Genomic DNA, 19,831 nt, shown 5'->3' with positions numbered 1-19,831 from the left:
AGGAGTTCCTTCTGGGTCTTGAAGGATGAAAGAATCACCCAGAGAAAACAAATATACTCTGTTTGTTTTCTTTTTTTGTAATCTACCGTATTTTTCGCTCCATAAGACGCACCTAGTTTTTAGAGGGGAATGCAAGAAAAAAAATATTCTTTAAAGGGAGTGCTGAGCAGAGCTTGGTTTTTCCCCCCAAAAGATATTTATTAAAGTTTTTAAAATATAACAATGAAAAAAATAAAAAAATAAAAATAAACAAAATACAACATAAAAACAGTTAAAAAACAAATAGTTTCCCATAACATATCTTCCTTACGCTTATTTCCCCAGACCTCCTCATACCTCCCTTCTTTGTATTCCACTTTAATTTGTTAGTTCAGCAAATCCTTACCATTAAGCTTTTACCCATTTATAAACTTTTTTCCCCCGTATCTCCTAAAGCATTACAGCTGGAAACCCCTTAGTTTCTATCCAACATCCTTCTAACATTCATTAATTTTACAATATTTCTGTAAATAGTCTTTAAATTTCTTCCAATCTTCTTCCACCGACTCTTCTCCCTGGTCTTGGATTCTGCCAGTCATTTCTGCCAATTGCATGTAGTCGATCACCTTCATCTGCCATTCTTCCAGAGTGGGTAAATCTTGTGTCTTCCAATACTTTGCAATGAGTATTCTTGCTGCTTAGCAGAGCTTGTATGCATCCCAGGCTCTGCTCAGCGCTCCCTTTCACGAGCCGCGTGGAGTGTGTATGTGGCGCTTGCAGGCTTTTCCCCGAGGAGGGAGAAGGGCCAGAAGCTAGAACAGCAAGAGGGAGCGCTGCGTAGTATTCCCTCTCACTGTTCTGGCTTCTGGGATAGCCGCGCAGCCTGCATTCGCTCCATAAGACGCACACACATTTCCCCTTACTTTTTAGGAGGGAAAAAGTGCGTCTTATAGAGCGAAAAATATGGTAAGTTGAGAGGTGTATGTATCTATGTATAATATGTTTGTTTAGTGTTCTGGTTTGTGTTTGTAAGTATCGCATTTATGAATAAAATTTTTAAAAAGGAAAAAGAAGAATCACCCAGAGGTCCCTCTTGAGGCTGGTGGGCCGGGCGCGTGCAGCAGAATCCCAACACAAGGGAAAGACCAAAGTCTTTTGCCTAAAGTTGTTGAAAATCTTGAAAAAAAATGAGGTTTTGGAGCTATTTTTAAGAGGAATCACCCCAAACAGGGGTTGCATTTTCCCAGACATTTCGACAATTTGCACCCAGGCGCTGCTTCTGACGGACAACTATGAAAAGTCTCGTGACACCTTAAAGACCAGCAGGTCGATCGCGGCATGAGATTTGGAGGGCAAGAGAGTTTTGCAAAAAAAAGGAAAAGTGACTCCTAAGTTTGATTTAATGATAATTAATAGTAATCATATGGTCCTTGCGGAGCTCTACATTTCTAATAATAATAAAATGCAAAAGTGCTTTTGTCCCTGCAGCGACTCTCTTCCAGCTTTCAGGACTAGGTGGCCCTGGGGGAGTTGGATTATTATTATTATTATTATTATTATTATTATTATTATTAGCATTTCCCCCAAGGAAAGCACAAGGTGGTGCCCATGTTTCTCCCCCCCCCCCATGATCTCCTCAACACAACAACCCTGCAAGATAGGGTTAGGCTGAGGGGGAGGTAGTGGCCAGCCCCCCGAGTGGGAATTTGAACCCTGCTCTTCCGGGTTCCACGCCCAGCACTCTAACCACTGCAGCGCACTGCCACACCCCGATTTCTGGGTCTTACAAGAGTCTGGCGTGCCCGATCCATGCCGTCTGTCTCCTTCCTCTTCCCCGCATGGCAGAAGTACCTTCGCCGGAGGAAATACTCTCTCTTTGCCGCCTTCTATTCAGCCACCATGTTGCAGAACGTGGACGATGCCATCCAGTTTGAGGTCAGCGTGGGCAACTATGGCAACAAGTTTGACAGCACCTGCCTCCCTCTGGCCTCTACCACCCAGTACAGCCGGGCCGTGTTTGACGGTAAGGACGAAACAGAACAGACTAAAACAGATTAAAAACTCCTACAAACTTTCTAAGGGTCTGGCTTGTCTTGTCTAAGCAAGAAGGCTTTTAGCAAGTGCCAAATAGCGGGCAGGGAAAGCGCTTGCTTGGGATCAAGTGGTGGGGAGTTCCAAAGTCAGGTCCTGCTGCAGGGAACGATCAGGTTTTATAGAATTGCTTTATAGAATCTCACAATTGTGTGGTCGGAAGGGTTCCCTGAGGGTCATCTAGTCCAACCCCTGCAATGCAGGCACCACAGCTCAATGGGCCCGGAGAGGTGGCCACCCAACATTTCCAGCAAGGACGAAGAGTCCGCCACCTTCAAGGGAGGCCGCTCTGCTGTCAAACAGTGCCAGGGATTCTTTAGCTGTAATTAACCTGCGGAACTCCCCCCCACTGGAAGTGGACACCATCTCGGACGGCTTTAAAAGAGGACTGGGCAAATTCATGGAGAAGACGGCTATCGATGGCTCCTAGCCGAGATGGTTCTGCCCTGCCCTCCGCAGTCGGAGGCCTCAGTGCTTCCGAATCCCAGTTTCTGGAAACAGCAGGAGGGGGAGAGTGTTGCTCTTGGGTTCGAATCCCGCTTGCCGGTTTCCCGTTAGGATATCTGCTTGGCTCCTGGGAGAAGAGGAAGCTGCACGAGCAGACACTCCAAGGGCCTCAGTTTTCCAGGGACAGTCCGGGATTTACAGAAGCTGTCCCGGTTTCTGATCTGATCCCAGAATGTCCCGCTTTTCCTTAGGACGTCCCTATTTTCATTGGAGAGATGCTGGAGGGGATATATAATATAATATAATATAATATAATATAATATAATATAATATAATATAATATAATATAATATAATATAATATAAATATATTTTATATATAATTGTATTAACTTTTTATTATATTTCTTATTATATATTATATTTTAATATATGTTGGAAGCTGCCCAGAGTCAGATGGGCGGGGTAGCAAAATTATTATCACGGAAGAGGACATCCCTATTTCCACTGCAGAAATGTTGGAGGGTGTGGCCTAGATGGGCCATTGGCCTGATCTGGCAGCCTGATCTTATGTATTCCTGCATTTCCGCGGGTCAGACTAGATGACCCATGGGTACCCCTCTGAACTCTACACTGCTGCGATTTTCCATCAGAGCGCTGGACTCAGCGGATGCTCAGCCTGAAAGTCAGATATATCTGTGTCTCTATCTCCTTGTCTCACTGGCTGGGGGCTATGGGGTGTTTTCCATCCCTGTAGGCTGTCAGTATTACTACCTGCCATGGGGCAACGTGAAGCCAGTCGTGGTCCTTTCCTCCTACTGGGAAGACATCAGCCACAGGACCGACGTTCAGAACCGCCTCTGTGGCGCCGCAGACCGGCTGGTGAGTGCCGTAAACATTTCCCATTAACACTCTCCCTCCTCCCGTTTTTGGGGGCCTTTCTCTGCCTTCACGGGAGACCAGTCGACTCGGCAACATCCCCCCTGGGCAGCCCAAAGTGGCCTAGCCCTGAGAAATCACTCTGCACTGGCTCAGGGGAGGGCTGCATGCTTGCCACAAGCAAACAGAGGCTGGGAGGCGCCTCTGGTTTCCTGCCTTAAAAGCATTTCATAAAATGTATCTACTACTGGATGGTAGGGAAAAAACAATCTCTAAGTGATTTGCTAAAAAGGTATGGCAAAAGGTATGGTAAAGGGATCCCTGACCATTAGGTCCAGTTGTGGCCGACTCTGGGGTTGCGGCGCTCATCTCACTTTATTGGCCGATGGAGCCGGCGTACAGCTTCCTGGTCATGTGGCCAGCATGACTAAGCCGCTTCTGGCGAACCAGAGCAGCGCACGGAAACGCCATTTACCTTCCCGCCGGAGCGGTACCTATTTATCTACTTGCACTTTGACGTGCTTTCAAACTGCTAGGTTGGCAGGAGCAGGGACTGAGCAACGGGAGCTCACCCCATTGCGGGGATTTGAACCGCCGACCTTCTGATCGGCAAGTCCTAGGCTCTGTGGTTTAACCCATAGTGCCACCCGCGTCCCTTCAACATATATAAAAACATAATAAAACATTAAACATTTTAAAAACCCCACTTCCCTCTACAGGTTTGCCTTCAGGCGGCTCTGAGGTCGGAGAACTCTGTACTCTCCAACATTTCTCCCATGAAAACAGGGACATCCCATTCCATCATGATAATTTTACTTTTTATACCCCTCCCATCTGACTGCGTTGCCCCAGCCACGCTAGGCAGCTTCCGACATATAGAAAAACATAATAAAACATTAACTTCCCCATACAGGATTGACTTCAGACAGCTCTGGGGTCAGAGATCTCCATGCCCTCCAACATTTTCTCCTTGAAAATAGGGACATCCTAAGTAAAAGGGATGCGGGTGGCGCTGTGGGTTAAACCACAGAGCTTAGGACTTGCCGATCAGAAGGTCTACAGTTCGAATCCCCATGACAGGGTGAGCTCCCATTGCTTAGTCCCAGTTCCTGCCCACCTAGCAGTTCGAAAGCATGTCAAAGTGCAAGCAGATAAATAGGTACCACTCTGGCGGGAAGGTAAACGGCGTTTCCATGTGCTGCTCTGGTTCGCCAGAGGCAGCTTAGTCATGCTGGCCACATGACCTGGAAGCTGTACGCCAGCTCCCTCGGCCAATAAAGTGAGATGAGCACCGCAACCCCAGAGTCGGTCACAACTGGACCTAATGGTCAGGGGTCCCTTTACCTTTATATCTTCCACATTCAACCGAAAGTCCCCCATTATCCTTCCCTGTCCCCAGATATCTCAACCCCAATTTTCTTGGAAAGCAAGCTCCATGGAAGTGCAAGACGGTTCTCTGTGCAGATCTAACAAAGCCATGCGCTTTTCTTTCCCAAGCTTTCCCCATGCATGAGCTTGCAGCCATTCTTAAGAGCATCCTGGAAGGCAGATCAGCCATACTTCCAAAGTGCAGGTGGAAAGCACATGACCCGAAAGCTGTACGCCGGCTCCCTCGGCCAGTAAAGCGAGATGAGTGCCACAACCCCAGAGTCGGCCACGAATGGACCTAACGGTGGGGGTCCCTTTACCTTTAAGGAAAAGTGGGACATTCCGGAATCAAATCAGAAACTGGGATGGCTTCTCTAAATCAGGGACATCACTGGAAAACAGGGACACTTTGGAGGGTCTGAGATTGCCAAGCAGTGCCCCCCTCTGAGCACAGGAGTGAGAGGCTGGCAAGGCCTCCCTCCTGTCAGCAATTGGGCTGCAGCATCCTGCCCTCGCTCCAGCACCAGGGAAGCCCCCCACGGAGCGCATTGCAGCAACCCAGACTTGGAACAACCAGCACATGAGCTGCTGTGGCAAACCTCTCCGTGTCCAGGAATGGCCGTAGCTGGTGAAGCAGCCGCTCAAAGGCACTTCCAGCTGTTAACGGAGAAATCTGAGGGCTCCCTTGGACAAAAAAAACCAAGGAGATCAGCCAGGAATACCAGAGCAAAACAGCAGCCAGTAGGCTTGGTCTTCATTGAAGACTGTCGCGACAGGACTCCCACCTGCCACCAGGTGAAAGAAGATGGAGGCCCCGAACAAAAGAGCCTCCCAAACATTTATTAGCTGCTAATCCCCATGTTACACCCCCCCAAACTATATCACTCATACATCACAGTCATATCATGAAAGGGGAGGTCTGGTGGCAGTAATCTGAGCATCCTGGACCCTGCCCCATGGTTCCCCTTGCCCTCCACCAAACACACATCAAGTGTAACAAAAGAGATCTTTACATTTCCCTGTTTCCCAGCCAAGTTCATCACACCCTTTTGTCTTCATCTGGGTTTGTTCTTTCTGGAATGGCTACCTGTCTGGCACTCAGGTATCAGGAGGCCAGGAATTATCACTCAGACAGAGAAGCTGCTGAGTAGCTGATCTCACATGTCTATAGGAATTTCTGAAGTTTTCCCAGTGAGCCAGTACATAGAGACATTTATCAGTGAATTCTTACATTTGGTATTGTGCAGCAGAGGCCCTTTGAATAGCTAGGAAGAAACTGTGATGAAGTATTTTGTGGGGACAAGTCACAAAAGCGATTGTGCTGATTTTGGTAGTGGGCTGCATGTGCATGATATCCGCTGGAGGGCAACCCCCCAACCTATACATAAATTCCTGCAACACAGCCCCCCTCCCGCTTGCGCACCCACAAGCTGGCAGTCTTGCCTAGTGGTCTGTGTGCATGTGTGACTCCAGCAGTGTGTGTTTTTTTCTCTTTCTCCCCAATGTAGGAAGAGAACTTGGCGCTGGTCCAGCTGGCCATCAAAGCCAAGTGCTCCGTGGGCGACCTGGACACCCTTGTCGCACGGCTGATCGATGAGGTCATCGCGGACTGCAGGTAGGGGTCTGTGGGGCCGGCAGTCTCTTTCTGTGGGGTTGTTACGAGCCGGGTTGTTTGGGTTGGAGGGGGTCCCTGGCAGCAAAGAATGCCCTCCTTCTGGCTGGGAGCATCGGCGGAGCCAAGGCACGGATTCGAAAAAGCGATACTTGAGGCAGGTCGTAAATTTCCACTCGGTGGGCTGCCTCCCTGAATGGCCTCATTGTGTTTCGGGGCAGACCCTCAATTGGGGGGGGGGGCAGACAGCCGCCTCCAGTTCACGGCCTCACGACTGGTTCCTAACTCATACCCTCCAACATTTCTCCCAGGAAAAGAGGAACGTCCTACAGCAGAATGATGATTCTACTTTTTACACCCCTCCCATCTGACTGGGTTTCCCCAGCCACTCTGGCCTGCTTCCAAAATATATATAAACATAATAAAACATATTTTTTTAAAGCTTCCCTCTGCAGGATTGCCTTCAGATGGCTCAGGGGTCAGGTAACTCCCTACCCTCCAACATTTCTCCCATGAAAATAGGGACGCCCCATCTCATAATGATAATTGTACTTTTTATACCCTGACTGGGGTGCCCCAGCCGCTCTGGGCTGTTTCCAACATATAGAAAAACATAATCAAACATTCAACATTTTTAAAAAAATGTTTTATATACATTTAAATGTTTTTTATACAGGGCTTCCCTATTCAGATGACTCGGGGGTCACATAACTCCATACGTTCCAACATTTCTCCCATGAAAATAGGGACGTCCTAAGGAAATGAGGGATCAAACCAGAAACCAGGATGGCTTCTTCAAATGTTTAATTTCCCCTGGAAAATAGGGGCTCTTGGAGGGTCTGCTAACTGGGCATCTGTGGCCCGTTCTCGACAGGTTTGCAAAAAACCCCATGAGGACCTGCAAGGATTGCGGTCGTTTCCCCTTTGAAGAGGCTGTGTGCCTTACAAAATTCCCCCCTCTCCCCCCAAAGAGTTATTGGTTCTTTGGTTCACATTTGTGCCCTGTAGGCTTCTGTGTGTTTAAGGAATATCACATATTCCAGCATGCAGAAAGAGACTGAGAGAGGGGTGGGTGGGTGGGTGCGCGCGCGCTGGTCTCTTGCAACGAAAGGCGTCTTGCATTGCCTGAAAAATTTAACAAAGGTGAAGCAGGCTTTGGTCCATGCAAGCTTATCTCATGGAATCAAAGAATGGTCAAGTGGGAGGGGACCCATGGGGTCATCCAGTCCAACCCCCTGCAATGCAGGAATCCCAACTAAAGGATTCATGGCAGATGGCCATCCAACCTCTGCTTATAAACCTCCAAGGAAGGAGAGTCGATCACCTCCCGAGGGAGTCTCTTCCACCGTCAACCAGCTCTTAACTGCCAGAATTGTCTCCTAATGTGGAGACAGGATCTCCTTTCTCTTCCTTTGATCTGTTGGTTTGGGTCCTGCCCTCTGGAGAAGCAGATATGTGTTTCAGATATTTGAAGAGGGCTACAAATGAGCAGAAGGGATGATGATGATGATAATAATAATAATAATAATAATAATTAATAAATAATTGATGATAACAATAAAAAATTGGTGTAAATAAATAAATAAATAAATAAATAAATAAATAAATAAATTGATAATAATATTGATGATAATAATAATAAAAATAAAATAATTGATGATAATAATAATAAAATTGTTAACAACAACAACAACTTATTACTTATACCCCGCCCATCTGGCCAGGCCTCCTCAGCCAGTCCCCACAAAAGGAGATTGTGACTCAAGAGAGGTGCTGGACTCTGTCTTCTCAGAGGTTTTGAAGCAGAGCTTGGATAGCCACCTGCTATTGGGTCCAGTCGTGACCGACTCTGGGGTTGCAGCGCTCATCTCGCTTTATAGGCCGAGGGAGCCGGCGTACAGCTTCCGGGTCATGTGGCCAGCATGACTAAGCCGCTTCTGGCGAACCAGAGCAGTGCATGGAAACACCGTTTACCTTCCCGCCGGAGTGGTACCTATTTATCTACTTGCACTGGTGTGCTTTTGTACTGCTAGGTTGGCAGGAGCAGGGACCGAGCAACGGGAGCTCACCCCGTCGCGGGGATTCGAACCGCCGACCTTCTGCTCAGCAAGTCCTAGGCTCTGTGGTTTAACCCACAGCGCCACCTGCGTCTCCAAACCCTGGGTTAGGCAAAAGCTAACTGGGAGCCGCTGGCAAAGTCCAAGCGGCAAAGCTGGAAACGCTCCAGGAACAAACTGCTTGATATGTGGAATGGGTGTCACTGCATCTTCCCAGCTCCTGGTGTGTTTTTCTGAGCCCCCCAGAAGGAGCTTCTCTTGCTCTCTCTCTCTCTCTCTTTTTGTCCCCCCTCGCTGATGCTTCTCTCCCCTATAAGAAGACGTGCTTGTTTGCAAACGGCCCAAGACACCCCCAAGTCTGCTGCGCGTGTGTCATACGTGACCTGGGTCAATTCCCGGGACTTTGTTTTCCCGGAGGGAAGCCTCCTTCCAAGAAAAACTCAATTAAACCAGGGGGAGATATTGCTGGCGAAGCTGCCAAGCCGGCGTTTTGTGCAGGCTGGGCTCCTGGGCTCCCTCTCTCTCCCCCTGGCCTGTGGTCTGTCGTTTCCGCTTGGAATAAATCACTGAGCCACAGCAGCTGTCCTGGGAGAAGGGGAAATGATGTCGTGTCGATGGCAACAGCAGGGAAGGCGGCAGGGTAGTTTTGGTCCAAATAACAGGCAATTACTGGACAAAAGATGTCTCAGGGTCCAGAGTTGGCTCCTTTCCATCTTTTCACGGGAGACGGTCTTCGCTTTCAGCTCAAACCTTTGCTAAGTTCTCTTCTCCTTGCAGCTCAAAGCCAGGAGATCCTGGAAGAACTCAGAGGGTGGTTCCTTGACAAATTGTTGCAAGAGGCAGACAGTACTTGGGGGGGAATTAAAGCCTGAAATAAAATTGGCACGAGGATCCAAGCCCAAAGGCTCATTTGCAACGGAATGGCAGAGCTCTATTACGGACGAAGCTGAAAACAGAGCCCCCCCCCCTATTTTATGAAACTTAAACTGTTTGTTGCCTTTGATGCAAAGCATAGTCTGGGACGCGGGTGGCGCTGTGGGTTAAACCACTGAGCCTCTTGGGCTTGCCGATCAGAAGGTCGCCGGTTTGAATCCCCGCAACAGGGTGAGCTCCCGTTGCTTGGTCCCTGCTCCTGCCAACCTAGCAGTTCGAAAGCACGTCAAAGTGCAAGTAGATAAATAGGTACCCCTCCGGCGGGAAGGTAAACGGTGTTTCCGTGCGCTGCTCTGGTTCACCAGAAGTGGCTTAGTCCTGCTGGCCACATGACCCGGAAGCTGTACGCCGGTTCCCTTGGCCAATAAAGCGAGATGAGCGCTGCAACCCCAGAGTCGGCCACGACTGGACCTAATGGTCAGGGTTCCCTTTACCTTTACCTATAGTCTGGAATAATAAGTCCTTTGGCTTTAATTGGACCTGTATCGCCTGAACGCCAGCTTCCGGGTTAGGGTGGGATATTTCATTTTTAAAAATCTGTATCATGTTGTTATATTTTGAAAGAATTTAATTTGAAAAAAGCGCCTGTGGCCTTATCAATCTGAACATGTCTGATCTTGGAAGCTAAGCAGAGTTAGGGTTGGTTAGTACTTGGATGGGAGCCAACCGGGAATACCAGACACCGTAGGTTCAATAATTTTTTTTTAAGACAATGAGCCTATGCACATTTACTCGGGAGAAGGGCTGGGGTTTCTGACAGGCATCTGAACAGGATGCTAGGTTAGATGGGTCTCTTTGGACTGATCCAGTCCAATGCCTTTGTTGTGTTTACCATCTCGAACCCAAGAAGTTGATGGGAATAGAGCTGTCCTTTGAAATTCACACTTCTCCAAATTTTGTGATAAAGGAAAGGCCGTCTCTAGGCGCGTGCAAAGTGCATTTCCAATGGAGGGCAAAGAAAGGAAGGTATCAGATAGAGGCATGAAGGGTGGAAAGATTTCAGATTTGTACAGGAAGGCAACCAATTCTGCTTTGGTTTGTTCAATCAAAAAGAAATGCTGACTCAAGATGCTTGAAGTCCACCTTTCCAAGCAAAGCTTCTGAAAGTTTCCAGCTTGTATGATAAAAAGATCACAATGCAATTCAGAATAAGTATCTCAGCACTAAATGCCAGATAAATTAACACCCCCCCCCCGAGATGCTGGGAATTGAACATGGGACCTTGTGCTTGCAAGGCAGATGTTCTGCTACAGAGCTATGGCAGGGAGGAGCACCAACCTATTGCAAATATTAATATTGCACAGTTTCAAGCAACTGGATGCATAAAAATGGACTCCTTTTGGAAATACAAATTCTCCTGACCCAGAAATATGATGCAAAGATTTACTAACTAAAACTTCTCCCAAACAGGTACAAAACCAAATCAATGGTACATCGAAATGATTCCATGCTTTGCCAAGCATGGGCTCAGCATCTTCTTTAAATATATAATATAATTCTAAACGGACCTAGGTTCAAAAGTCTCTCTCCTTACAGCCTCCATCTGCCTGCATTCCAGCCTGAGGCTGTTTCTCCTCTAGAGGCATCATTAGCGAATCCTTCTTTGACTTTGCCCAGGAATAAAAGACCAAGACAGCTCCCTTCAAAATGGAGATTTGCAATTGAATACCTTGATCGTGCGATCTAAGGTTAAACACTCACGTATAAACTAGCAGAAAACGCTAACAGTTAATTATTTTTATTTTTTAATATATTTTTATAGGTTTTCAGATTTTTACAAATCTGTCCAAATTACTTTGAGTTATTGAGTTAATTAATAGCCTGCTAAACACCCAGTGAGCTTTCGTATACCTCAGGGGAATTTTCCAATGTCAAACCTTTGAACAATACACATGCTGGCATTCTCTTTATAGATCTATCATTTTTATTAAATCTCCAAAAATATTCCCAAACATTTATCATCATATACACAATTTTCTTCTTCACTTCCTGCCCCCCACTTTCCCGATGTTTGCTTTTGTACTTCTTTTTGCTAGCTGTTTTAGCACATACAGAAACTCCGCATTTTAGTGCGCAATTAAACTGTTATCCTTAACATGTCCTCTCTGGAGTCAGCCTCTCATCAGGAGGTCCTTCTCGGCAAACCCTTGGGGTGATTCCCTCCTGCTCTTTGCCCTCCACAGCCAGCCGCTGGTGGACATCACCCAGAAGCCAACCAGCACCCATCTGGACAAGTTCCTGTATCGCTTCCGCAGCACCAATCTCAACCAGATTGTCGAGGCGGCTCTGAGGTTGAAGCATGAAGACTCTGACCTGCAGATGGTGCTGGACCAGGCGGAGGACTGGCTCTCCAGGCTGAAATCCATGGCGGAGGAGGTGAGGGCCTTGCCCCGCATTCATTCATTTTGTAAACTTTGCACATCGCTTGCTTCTATAAAAAGAACCCTCAAAGTGGTTTGCAAAAAAGATAAAACAAGAGGAAAGGCCAACAATGATCAAAGGCTTTCAAAAAGTTAAAATAACTTTTGGAAAGTTGAAACCAGTTTTCTAAACATCTGGGCAGTGCCTGATTTATGTTTGATGAGCCCCTCAGCTCCTGAAGATAATGGGGACCTTTATATGTCCAGCTGTCCTTTGTCGACAACAAATTGTCGCTTTTTTGTGTTGAATATACGCTATATGGTAATTTATGGACCCAATAGGTATCTAAAGCCATTGGCACATGTTCCCCTGCAACCAGTCCATGCAGAATGTAGTCACCCTCTTTGCCGCCTGGCTTTTCTCACAAGTAGGGTTGCCATACATTTGATTTTCCTGTACATATCCAGAATACTGTGGTTGACAGCAGTGTCTGGGTGAAAATCGGGGAAATGTCTGGGAAATTCCGGGCGTATGGCAGCCCATGTCGACAGTGCCATTTTTTTGCCATTTCCCCATAAAAATAGCTTAAAAATGCCTTTTTCGTGATCTTGCCCAAAAAGCTCAACAGCTTTGCCCCCAAACCTCTTTTCCAGCCTCAGAACAGCCTGCCGGACGTGGTCATCTGGATGCTGCAGGGAGACCGGCGCGTAGCTTACGCCCGGGTGCCAGCCCACGAGGTCCTCTTTTCCCGGAGTGGGGCCAGTTGCTGCGGCAAAAACTGCGGGAAGCTGCAGACCATTTTCTTGAAGGTAGGCTCCGCCGGTTCCAAAATGTCTTTAAGGAAAAAGGAAAGAAAATCAATTCCTTTTGTGAAATGTTTAGGGCGCCGGATTGCAGAAATAACGACCTTGATGCAGTTTTGCAAAGAGAGAAAACTGTAAAATGGTTGGGATAAATACACAGTAATACTTTAAAACGTACCCAAAGTTAAAATACTGAAACAGGTTCAAATTCTGATAAGCAATAAATAGTTTTCATTTGGAAATATTATAAACATAAGGAATATTATAAACATAAGGAACTGCAGAAAGAGTGGGAGGGGAGTTGAAATACGATATATGTAATAACTTGATTTTTAAGAGTGTTTTGCTTTTTGTTTGTTGTAAAATGAAAATTATAAATAATATATATATATAATTCTTGCCAACTTCCTTAGTAACTTGGGTAGGCTTGTTTTTAGCTGGTGCCCTAAAGAGTTGATATCAACCAGCAGGGAATTCCCAAGTTTAGGCACCACCAAACGAAATGATTGACACCCCAAAATAGGGATGGGATGAGACTTGGGGGCGGGGCGGGTGAAGTGGGGCTTTTGGCAAGAGGTGTGATCCAGCCGTCGCCCGGGAAGGCAGAGAGATGCTGGGTTTTCACGGCTTCTTCTCGGTTTTGTCTCAGTGTCCTCAAGGAGAGGTGATGGGGCCCAGGATCCCAGCCCAGATCCGGGTGCAACTGTGGCTGGGGCTGGCCGTGGACGAGAAGGAATTCAACAAGTCGGCTGAGGGGAGGCTCTCGGTCTTCGCGGAAACGGTGAGCCAAATCCTCTTTGGGTTGAGCTAGGCTTGGACTTCGTGGAGTCATAGAATGGCAGAGTTGGAAGGGAATCACAAACCCTCCAAGCGCCTCTATTTTCCAGGGACAGCCCCGGATTTACAGAAGCCGTCCCGGTTTCTGATTTGATTCCGGAATGTCCTGCTTTTCCTTAGCACATCCCTATATTCATCAGAGAAATGTTGGAGGGTCTGGAGTCATGCGACCCCAAGGAGATAAGGAACTAGACAACCTTTACAAGACACCAGAAGGCAGCCCTTTGCGTGGCAAGTTCCCGCCTCCCCCCAGTGGAAATAAAGACACGTGACACAATTATTAAGGTTAATGGGCAAAATAAGGTCACAACTTTATTGGTTACAGGGGATGAGCAGTATTGGTCCTAACCGACTATATCCGACTCCAGCCCATCCGCTTGAAGTCCGGGAAGGGTTAACCACCAGTGGGGGGAGTCCTGCTGATGCACATCAACTAGGAGCTCCCCGGGGTCACCGATAGGGGGCGTGCCTTAGGCTCTCACCTCCTTAGGCTTTGGACAGGGCCACACCCCCCAGAATCCTTTATCGGACTACCCTTCAATATGTGAGGCAGGTGATGGCGCTACCTCCCTTCTTCCATCTACAGAGCAATACCAATGCCTAACCACCAATACCCAGAAAGCTGTGATGATTTGCTACAAGGTAGGCGAAAATCAAATGGCTGGTGCCAATTTGCCAAGTAGAAAAATTCCTACTAGGCCCCTCAACGGCGACCAACCAAGGTCCATAGCAAGGTCAAGGAATGAAAACTTTAAAGGAACAGGAACAGCTGGTAGGCGGAAAGAGAGGGAGATCCCCGGCCACGCCTGCCTTAAATAGGGCAGGCCACGCCCCCAGAACCAGCTGATTGGCTGGCCAGGGGGTGATGCGGTCGGGGATTCCCCCCAATCGTGTGGGGGCTGGGCTCCAGCCACCGTGTGTGTGGTGGGGCCGTGAAGCCCGCAACCCCACCTCCTCCGAAGGGCAGAAGTGGCTTTATAGTTTTATTATGTTTTTATATATGTTGAAAGCTGACTGGGCAACTGAGTCAGATGGGCAGAGTAATAATAATAATAATAATAATAATAATAATAATAATAATAGGGACTGGATGTCCCTATTTTCATTGGAGAAATGTTGGAGGGTCTGGAATCACAGCTGAGGAAGCTCTGACCAATGGCTGTCTGGCCTCTGCTTAAAAACCTCCAAGAAGGGGAGAGCCCACTACATTCCCTGTCAACTGTTGAATACTTCTTCTTGTCAGAAGGTTTTTTTAAGTCACAATCTCCTTTCTTGCCATTGGTATGAAGGGCATTTGTTTTTTTGTTTTTGCCTTTAAAAAACCTTTGCAGCCAAAACTCATTTTTATTTACACCTAATTAAAATATCCTTCTGTTTGTGCATCCACGCGGCTTGTTTTCAAAGGAGATCTTTAGTCCCCCCCCCCTTGTAGCCCTTCAGCTGAAATGGAGAATTACGCTTTTAGCCCTCAGGATTACAAGGGGGTCTTTGTAGCCCTCGATAAGGGCAAGTCCATGTTTCCTTGACTTCTACCGTCAGACAGGCAGATCCATAAAATACATGGAATCACCTGGAGGTGTTTTAGGGAAGATTGTTGCAGACACTTACCTGCAAGTAAGTCCCAGGGAACTGAATGGGATGGCCCTAAACGGCCTCAGCTCAGTATACCTGAAGGAGCGTCTCCACCCCCATCGTTCTGCCCGGACACCAGGGTCCAGCTCCAAGGGCCTTCTGGCGGTTCCCTCACTGCGAGAAGCCAAGTTACAGGGAACCAAGCAGAGGGCCTTCTCGGTGGTGGCGCCCGCCCTGTGGAACGCCCTCCCATCAGATGTCAAAGAGAAAAACAACTACCTGACATTTAGAAGACTTCTGAAGGCAGCCCTGTTCAGGGAAGTTTTTAATGAATGACATTTTAATGTATTTTTAATCTTTGTTAGAAGCCGCCCAGAGTGGCTGTGGAAGCCCATCCAGATGGGCGGGGTACAAATAATAAATTATTATTAATATTATCATCCTTTCAGGAGTTTTTGAACAGTGAAACATACAAAAGCAAAGCTTTTTGGCCAGTGAAGCAAACGTATCCCTCTCCTATGATACACAGCATCCAAGGGCAACTCAATGGCACAAAGGCACATTTTCTATCAGTTTAGACATTCCCCTCTTGCAATAACGCCAGTGTTTCACAGGGTGTGTAGGGATGTGTGTGTCAGGGTCTGTCCTCTTTGGGGATTGCCTCAGCCTTTTCCTTGCTTCTTCTCCGTTAAAACACCCAGCTCTACCTCTCTTTTAAATCAGAACCAATGAAGGTCCTGTGTGAGTGCCTGGAGGTGGTTGGAGGATGGATGGCGGATAACAGATTGAGGTTGAATCCTGACAAGACAGAAGTACTGTTTTTGGGGGACAGAGAGCGGGTTGGTGTGGGGGATTCCCTGGTCTTGAATGGGGTAACTGTGCCCCTGAAGGACCAGGTGCGCAGCCTGGGAGTCATTTTGGACTCACAGCTGTCCATGGAGGGGCAGGTTAATTCTGTGTCCAGGGCAGCTGTTTATCAGCTCCATCTGGTACACAGGATGAGACCCTCCCTGCCCGCAGACTGTCTGGCCAGTGTGGTGCATGCTCTGTTTATCTCCCACTTGGACTACTGCAATGAGCTCCACATGGGGCTACCTTTGAAGGTGACCCGGAAACTACAACTAATCCAGAATGTGGCAGCTAGACTGGTGACTGGGAGCGGCCGCCGGGACCACATAACACCAGTCCTGAGAGATCTGCATTGGCTCCCAGTACATTTCCAAGGACAATTCAAAGTGTTAGTGCTGACCTTTAAAGTCCTAAACGGCCTCGGTCCAGTATACCTGAAGGAGCGTCTCCACCCCCATCGTTCTGCCCGGACACTGAGGTCCAGCTCCGAGGGCCTTCTGGCAGTTCCCTCATTGCGAGAAGCAAAGCTACAGGGAACCAGACCAAGGGCCTTCTCGGTAGTGGCGCCCACCCTGTGGAATGCCTTCTCACTAGATGTGAAGGAAATAAGCAGCTATCCTATCTTTAAAAGACATCTGAAGGCAGCCCTCTTTAGGGAAATTTTTAATATTTAATGCTGTATTGTTTTTAACACTCGATTGGGAGCCGCGCAGAGTGGCTGGGGAAACTCAGTCAGATGGGTGGGGTATAAATAATAAATTATTATTATTATTATTAATGTCCCCCCTTCCTCCTTTCTCTTTCCCGTCTCAGTATGAAAACCAGACCAAGCTGGCCTTGGTTGGGAACTGGGGCACCACCGGCTTGACGTACCCCAAGTACTCGGATGTCACCGGGAAGATTAAGCTGCCAAAGGACAGCTTCAGACCCTCCGCTGGCTGGGCCTGGGCTGGAGAGTGGTTCGTCAGCCCCGAGAAGACGTGAGTACAAAGAATCAGGGGGTTGTCGAGTTGGAAGGGACCCCTGGGGTCATCTAGTCCACCCCCCGAATGCAGGAATCTCAGCTAAAGCATCCCTGACAGATGGCCATCCAACCTCTGCTTAGAAACCTCCAAGGAAGGCGAGGTCACTTGCAAGGGAGACTGAATGAATTTTATTATTTCGGTCACAGACCAGTTCCAGCCCACATACAATAAATATCAAGGAAGTCATAAAACACGATAGGGGTACATTTGCATTTGCAATTAGTTATAACAGGGACAATACAGATATAGCAACACTTAAAAATATATATAAATTAAAACATATGATGGACTACATGGAATTGGCAGAAATGATTGGTAGAATCTGAGACCAGGGAGAAGAGTCGGTGGAAGAAGATTGGAAGAAATTTAAAGACTATTTACAGAAGTATTGCAAAATTAATGAATGTTAGAATGATGTTTGAATGAAGCTAAGCGGTTTCTAGCTGTAATGATATAAAAGAATATGGAAAATTGGATTTTTAAATAGGTAAAAATTTAATGTTATTATATATTAAGATCAAAGATCAGGATAATAAGGAGGGAAAGAAACTGCTGAATTAATTAACTGAATTGGAATACAAAAAAGGGAGGTATGAGGAGGTCAGGGAAACAAGGATATGAATGTAAGATATGGAAAGGTTGATTTTTTATTTTTATTTTTTTTATCTGTGTATTCTGTATTTTTCTTGTATTTTTATTTTTGTCTTTTATTCTTGTATTTTTTGCTTTAATGCAATTCCTTTTTCTGAAACTTTAATAAATATTTATATAAAAAAACAACAACAACATAGTCACTAACATATAACCTAAAATTATCATTTAAAACCTTAATCGTTATGATAGCACAGCTTGTTCCCTAAGTTTTATGGCAATCCTACAGAATTTGGTTACCCTTAACATGATCTCAGGATCCTTGTCCTCTGCCAGGGATTTTAGACATTGAAGTTCGGATTCATTTGGAGATTTTTGCGTAATAAATACCGAGCGTATATCCCCGTAGAAGCGACAGTTTCTACCTCCATAAAGCCGCAGGGGCAGACTCGTTCCGCGTATGGTTTACCCTCAGATCTGCCCTAGCAAGGGAGACTGTTCCATTGTCAAAGAGCTCTTAAAGTTCTTCCTGATGTTGAGATGGAATCTCCTTTCTTGTTGTTTGAAGCCATGGGTTCGAGTCCTACGCTCCAGAGCAGGAGAAAACAAGCTTGTTCCGTCTTCTGTTCAATGGCCCTTGAGATAAGATAGTTTGAGAATTATCAGCTGTTCAGCCCTCTGCTGCTCTGGCTTAGCGCCAGTGGAATTTTCCAGTGGTACCCCGCTAGCAATACACATACGGAGCTATTTTTGGTGTCAATGCACAACCAAACAATGATACTCACCACTCCCCGTCATCTCTCCATCCCACCCAACACAGGTTGCTGTACGATGTGGATGCTGGGCACATGAGCTTCGTGGAGGAAGTCTTTGAGAATCAAGTGCGCCTTCCGGGCGGTCAGTGGATCCACATGGCGGAGGCCTACACTGACGTGGTGAGGATCCCCCTCTTGGGATGCTTCTGTAGAAACTGGCTCCGTTGTGTGGGAATGTTCAGGGATGCAGGAGAGGATATATTGTTTTGATTATAGCCTTTCCAACTTGTGATAACAAGGTCACAATTTAGCAGAGTAACATTCCCCTTTTTAAACTTGCAGCGGATGCGTTTGCTCAGGCTCGCTAAAGGCTCTATAATAACTGTTCTGGTATTTCCCCCTTATTCCCTCATAAAAGATAAGACACGACACAGTCTTCTATAAAAGTATAAAAAGGTTTACTCACACATCATTCTGTTCACAATAGGATCCCAGAAGGCAGACTTATTTTAGAAAAGTAACATACACCTGGAAACTATCTCATAAGAAGACAGTCCCTTTGTCCTCTCTTGGCTGGAAGAGAGCATCTTTGGCTAAGCAGATGTTGCTTCTTCAATGCATGTAGTCACAGAGAGAGAGATGGCTGCTCTGCCCTGTGCTTTTGTCGTTACCTGCACAGGTGAGGCCACGCCCACCTCTAGTCACATGCAGAGGAAGTCTGTCCCAGCCCAGAAGGAAACAGGAAGTTTACCTGCTGGCTGGACAAACATTCCTCCCCATGTGTAAACATGTTCACTCTAGGAATGTTGTACTTGACTGCTCTTGTGTTTCACATCCCACATGTTGGTTTAGGGGAGCTTTCCACAACCGCCACCCTTCGGAAAAGGACTGGGTTTCACGGGCTCCCTCTCTTCTTTTCCAGAATGGAGAGAAAGTCCTGTCTAAGGATGAGATCGAATGTCCGATGGGATGGAAATGGGAAGACGTGGAATGGGACACGGATCTCAACAGAGCAGTCGATGAGAGAGGTATTTTGGAGGGGGGGATCCCTGTTTCCTTTAAATCTCCTTTCCTCTGTCCTCCGTGGCAATCGTCCCTTGGTGGGCAAAACCTCCTCTTGGATATTCATTCTTCCTGGGGTTTGGTTGCCCTCAAGTCAGCAGACTCATCTGGTGGGCTTTGGCCGGTGCAGATGTTCCAAGCGCAGTTCCACACGCTAAACCTTTTGAAATCTGACACGTCGGGGCCCATTTCCAAGATACTGCCCCCGTGTTTTTGCCCCATGGGATTGCCAAGTGCGAAATGGTCCCCTTTGCCCGCTTAAGAGGTCAGGTGTTCCTTCTGGCCACTTCCATGCCCCCTTTTATGTCTTTTTTTAAAATAAAAAAATAGATGTTTACATGTTTTATTTAAGCATATTTACAAACAAACAAACAAACAAACAAACAGGTACACACTTAACCACGAAAACCAAAGAGAGTAAAGGGAAAGGGTGAGAAAGAAAAAAGGATGAAGTACCAGACCCATTTGACTCCCTTCCACCAGCGCTTGTCATATTTAATTTCTTATTTACATTGCATATCATTTATCGCTGTAATTACTTCTTTTATAGTACTGTTATGGTATAACATCAAGTTACCTTACAAGCTTAGTCTAAACATATCAGCATGTTA

General features: G+C 46.8%; 1 protein-coding gene and 1 long non-coding RNA gene across 10 annotated transcripts in view; one reads left to right on the top strand and one right to left on the bottom strand.

Moving 5' to 3' along the window:
- LOC310686051 overlaps nucleotides 1-19,831 on the bottom strand; it is a 424,340-nt gene that overhangs the window by 198,085 nt on the left and 206,424 nt on the right. The window lies entirely within an intron of this gene.
- The window catches only part of DYSF (dysferlin), a 195,327-nt gene that overhangs the window by 53,316 nt on the left and 122,180 nt on the right, over nucleotides 1-19,831 (top strand). For all 9 annotated transcript variants that reach the window (XM_083520415.1, XM_083520413.1, XM_083520411.1 and 6 more), the window contains 9 exons: nucleotides 1,825-2,002; nucleotides 3,274-3,398; nucleotides 6,272-6,378; nucleotides 11,549-11,741; nucleotides 12,380-12,535; nucleotides 13,179-13,310; nucleotides 16,601-16,767; nucleotides 18,224-18,338; nucleotides 19,081-19,186. In XM_083520415.1, coding sequence (XP_083376541.1) covers nucleotides 1,825-2,002; nucleotides 3,274-3,398; nucleotides 6,272-6,378; nucleotides 11,549-11,741; nucleotides 12,380-12,535; nucleotides 13,179-13,310; nucleotides 16,601-16,767; nucleotides 18,224-18,338; nucleotides 19,081-19,186 — 1,279 coding nt within the window. The remainder of the gene's footprint in view (nucleotides 1-1,824; nucleotides 2,003-3,273; nucleotides 3,399-6,271; nucleotides 6,379-11,548; nucleotides 11,742-12,379; nucleotides 12,536-13,178; nucleotides 13,311-16,600; nucleotides 16,768-18,223; nucleotides 18,339-19,080; nucleotides 19,187-19,831) is intronic.

The sequence above is a fragment of the Podarcis liolepis genome (genome assembly GCF_965112155.1).
Source record: "Podarcis liolepis genome assembly, chromosome: 9".
Classification (NCBI taxonomy): domain Eukaryota; kingdom Metazoa; phylum Chordata; class Lepidosauria; order Squamata; family Lacertidae; genus Podarcis; species Podarcis liolepis.
The sequence above is the reverse complement of the archived record's forward strand: the minus strand, read 5'-3'. Positions and strand labels throughout refer to the sequence as shown.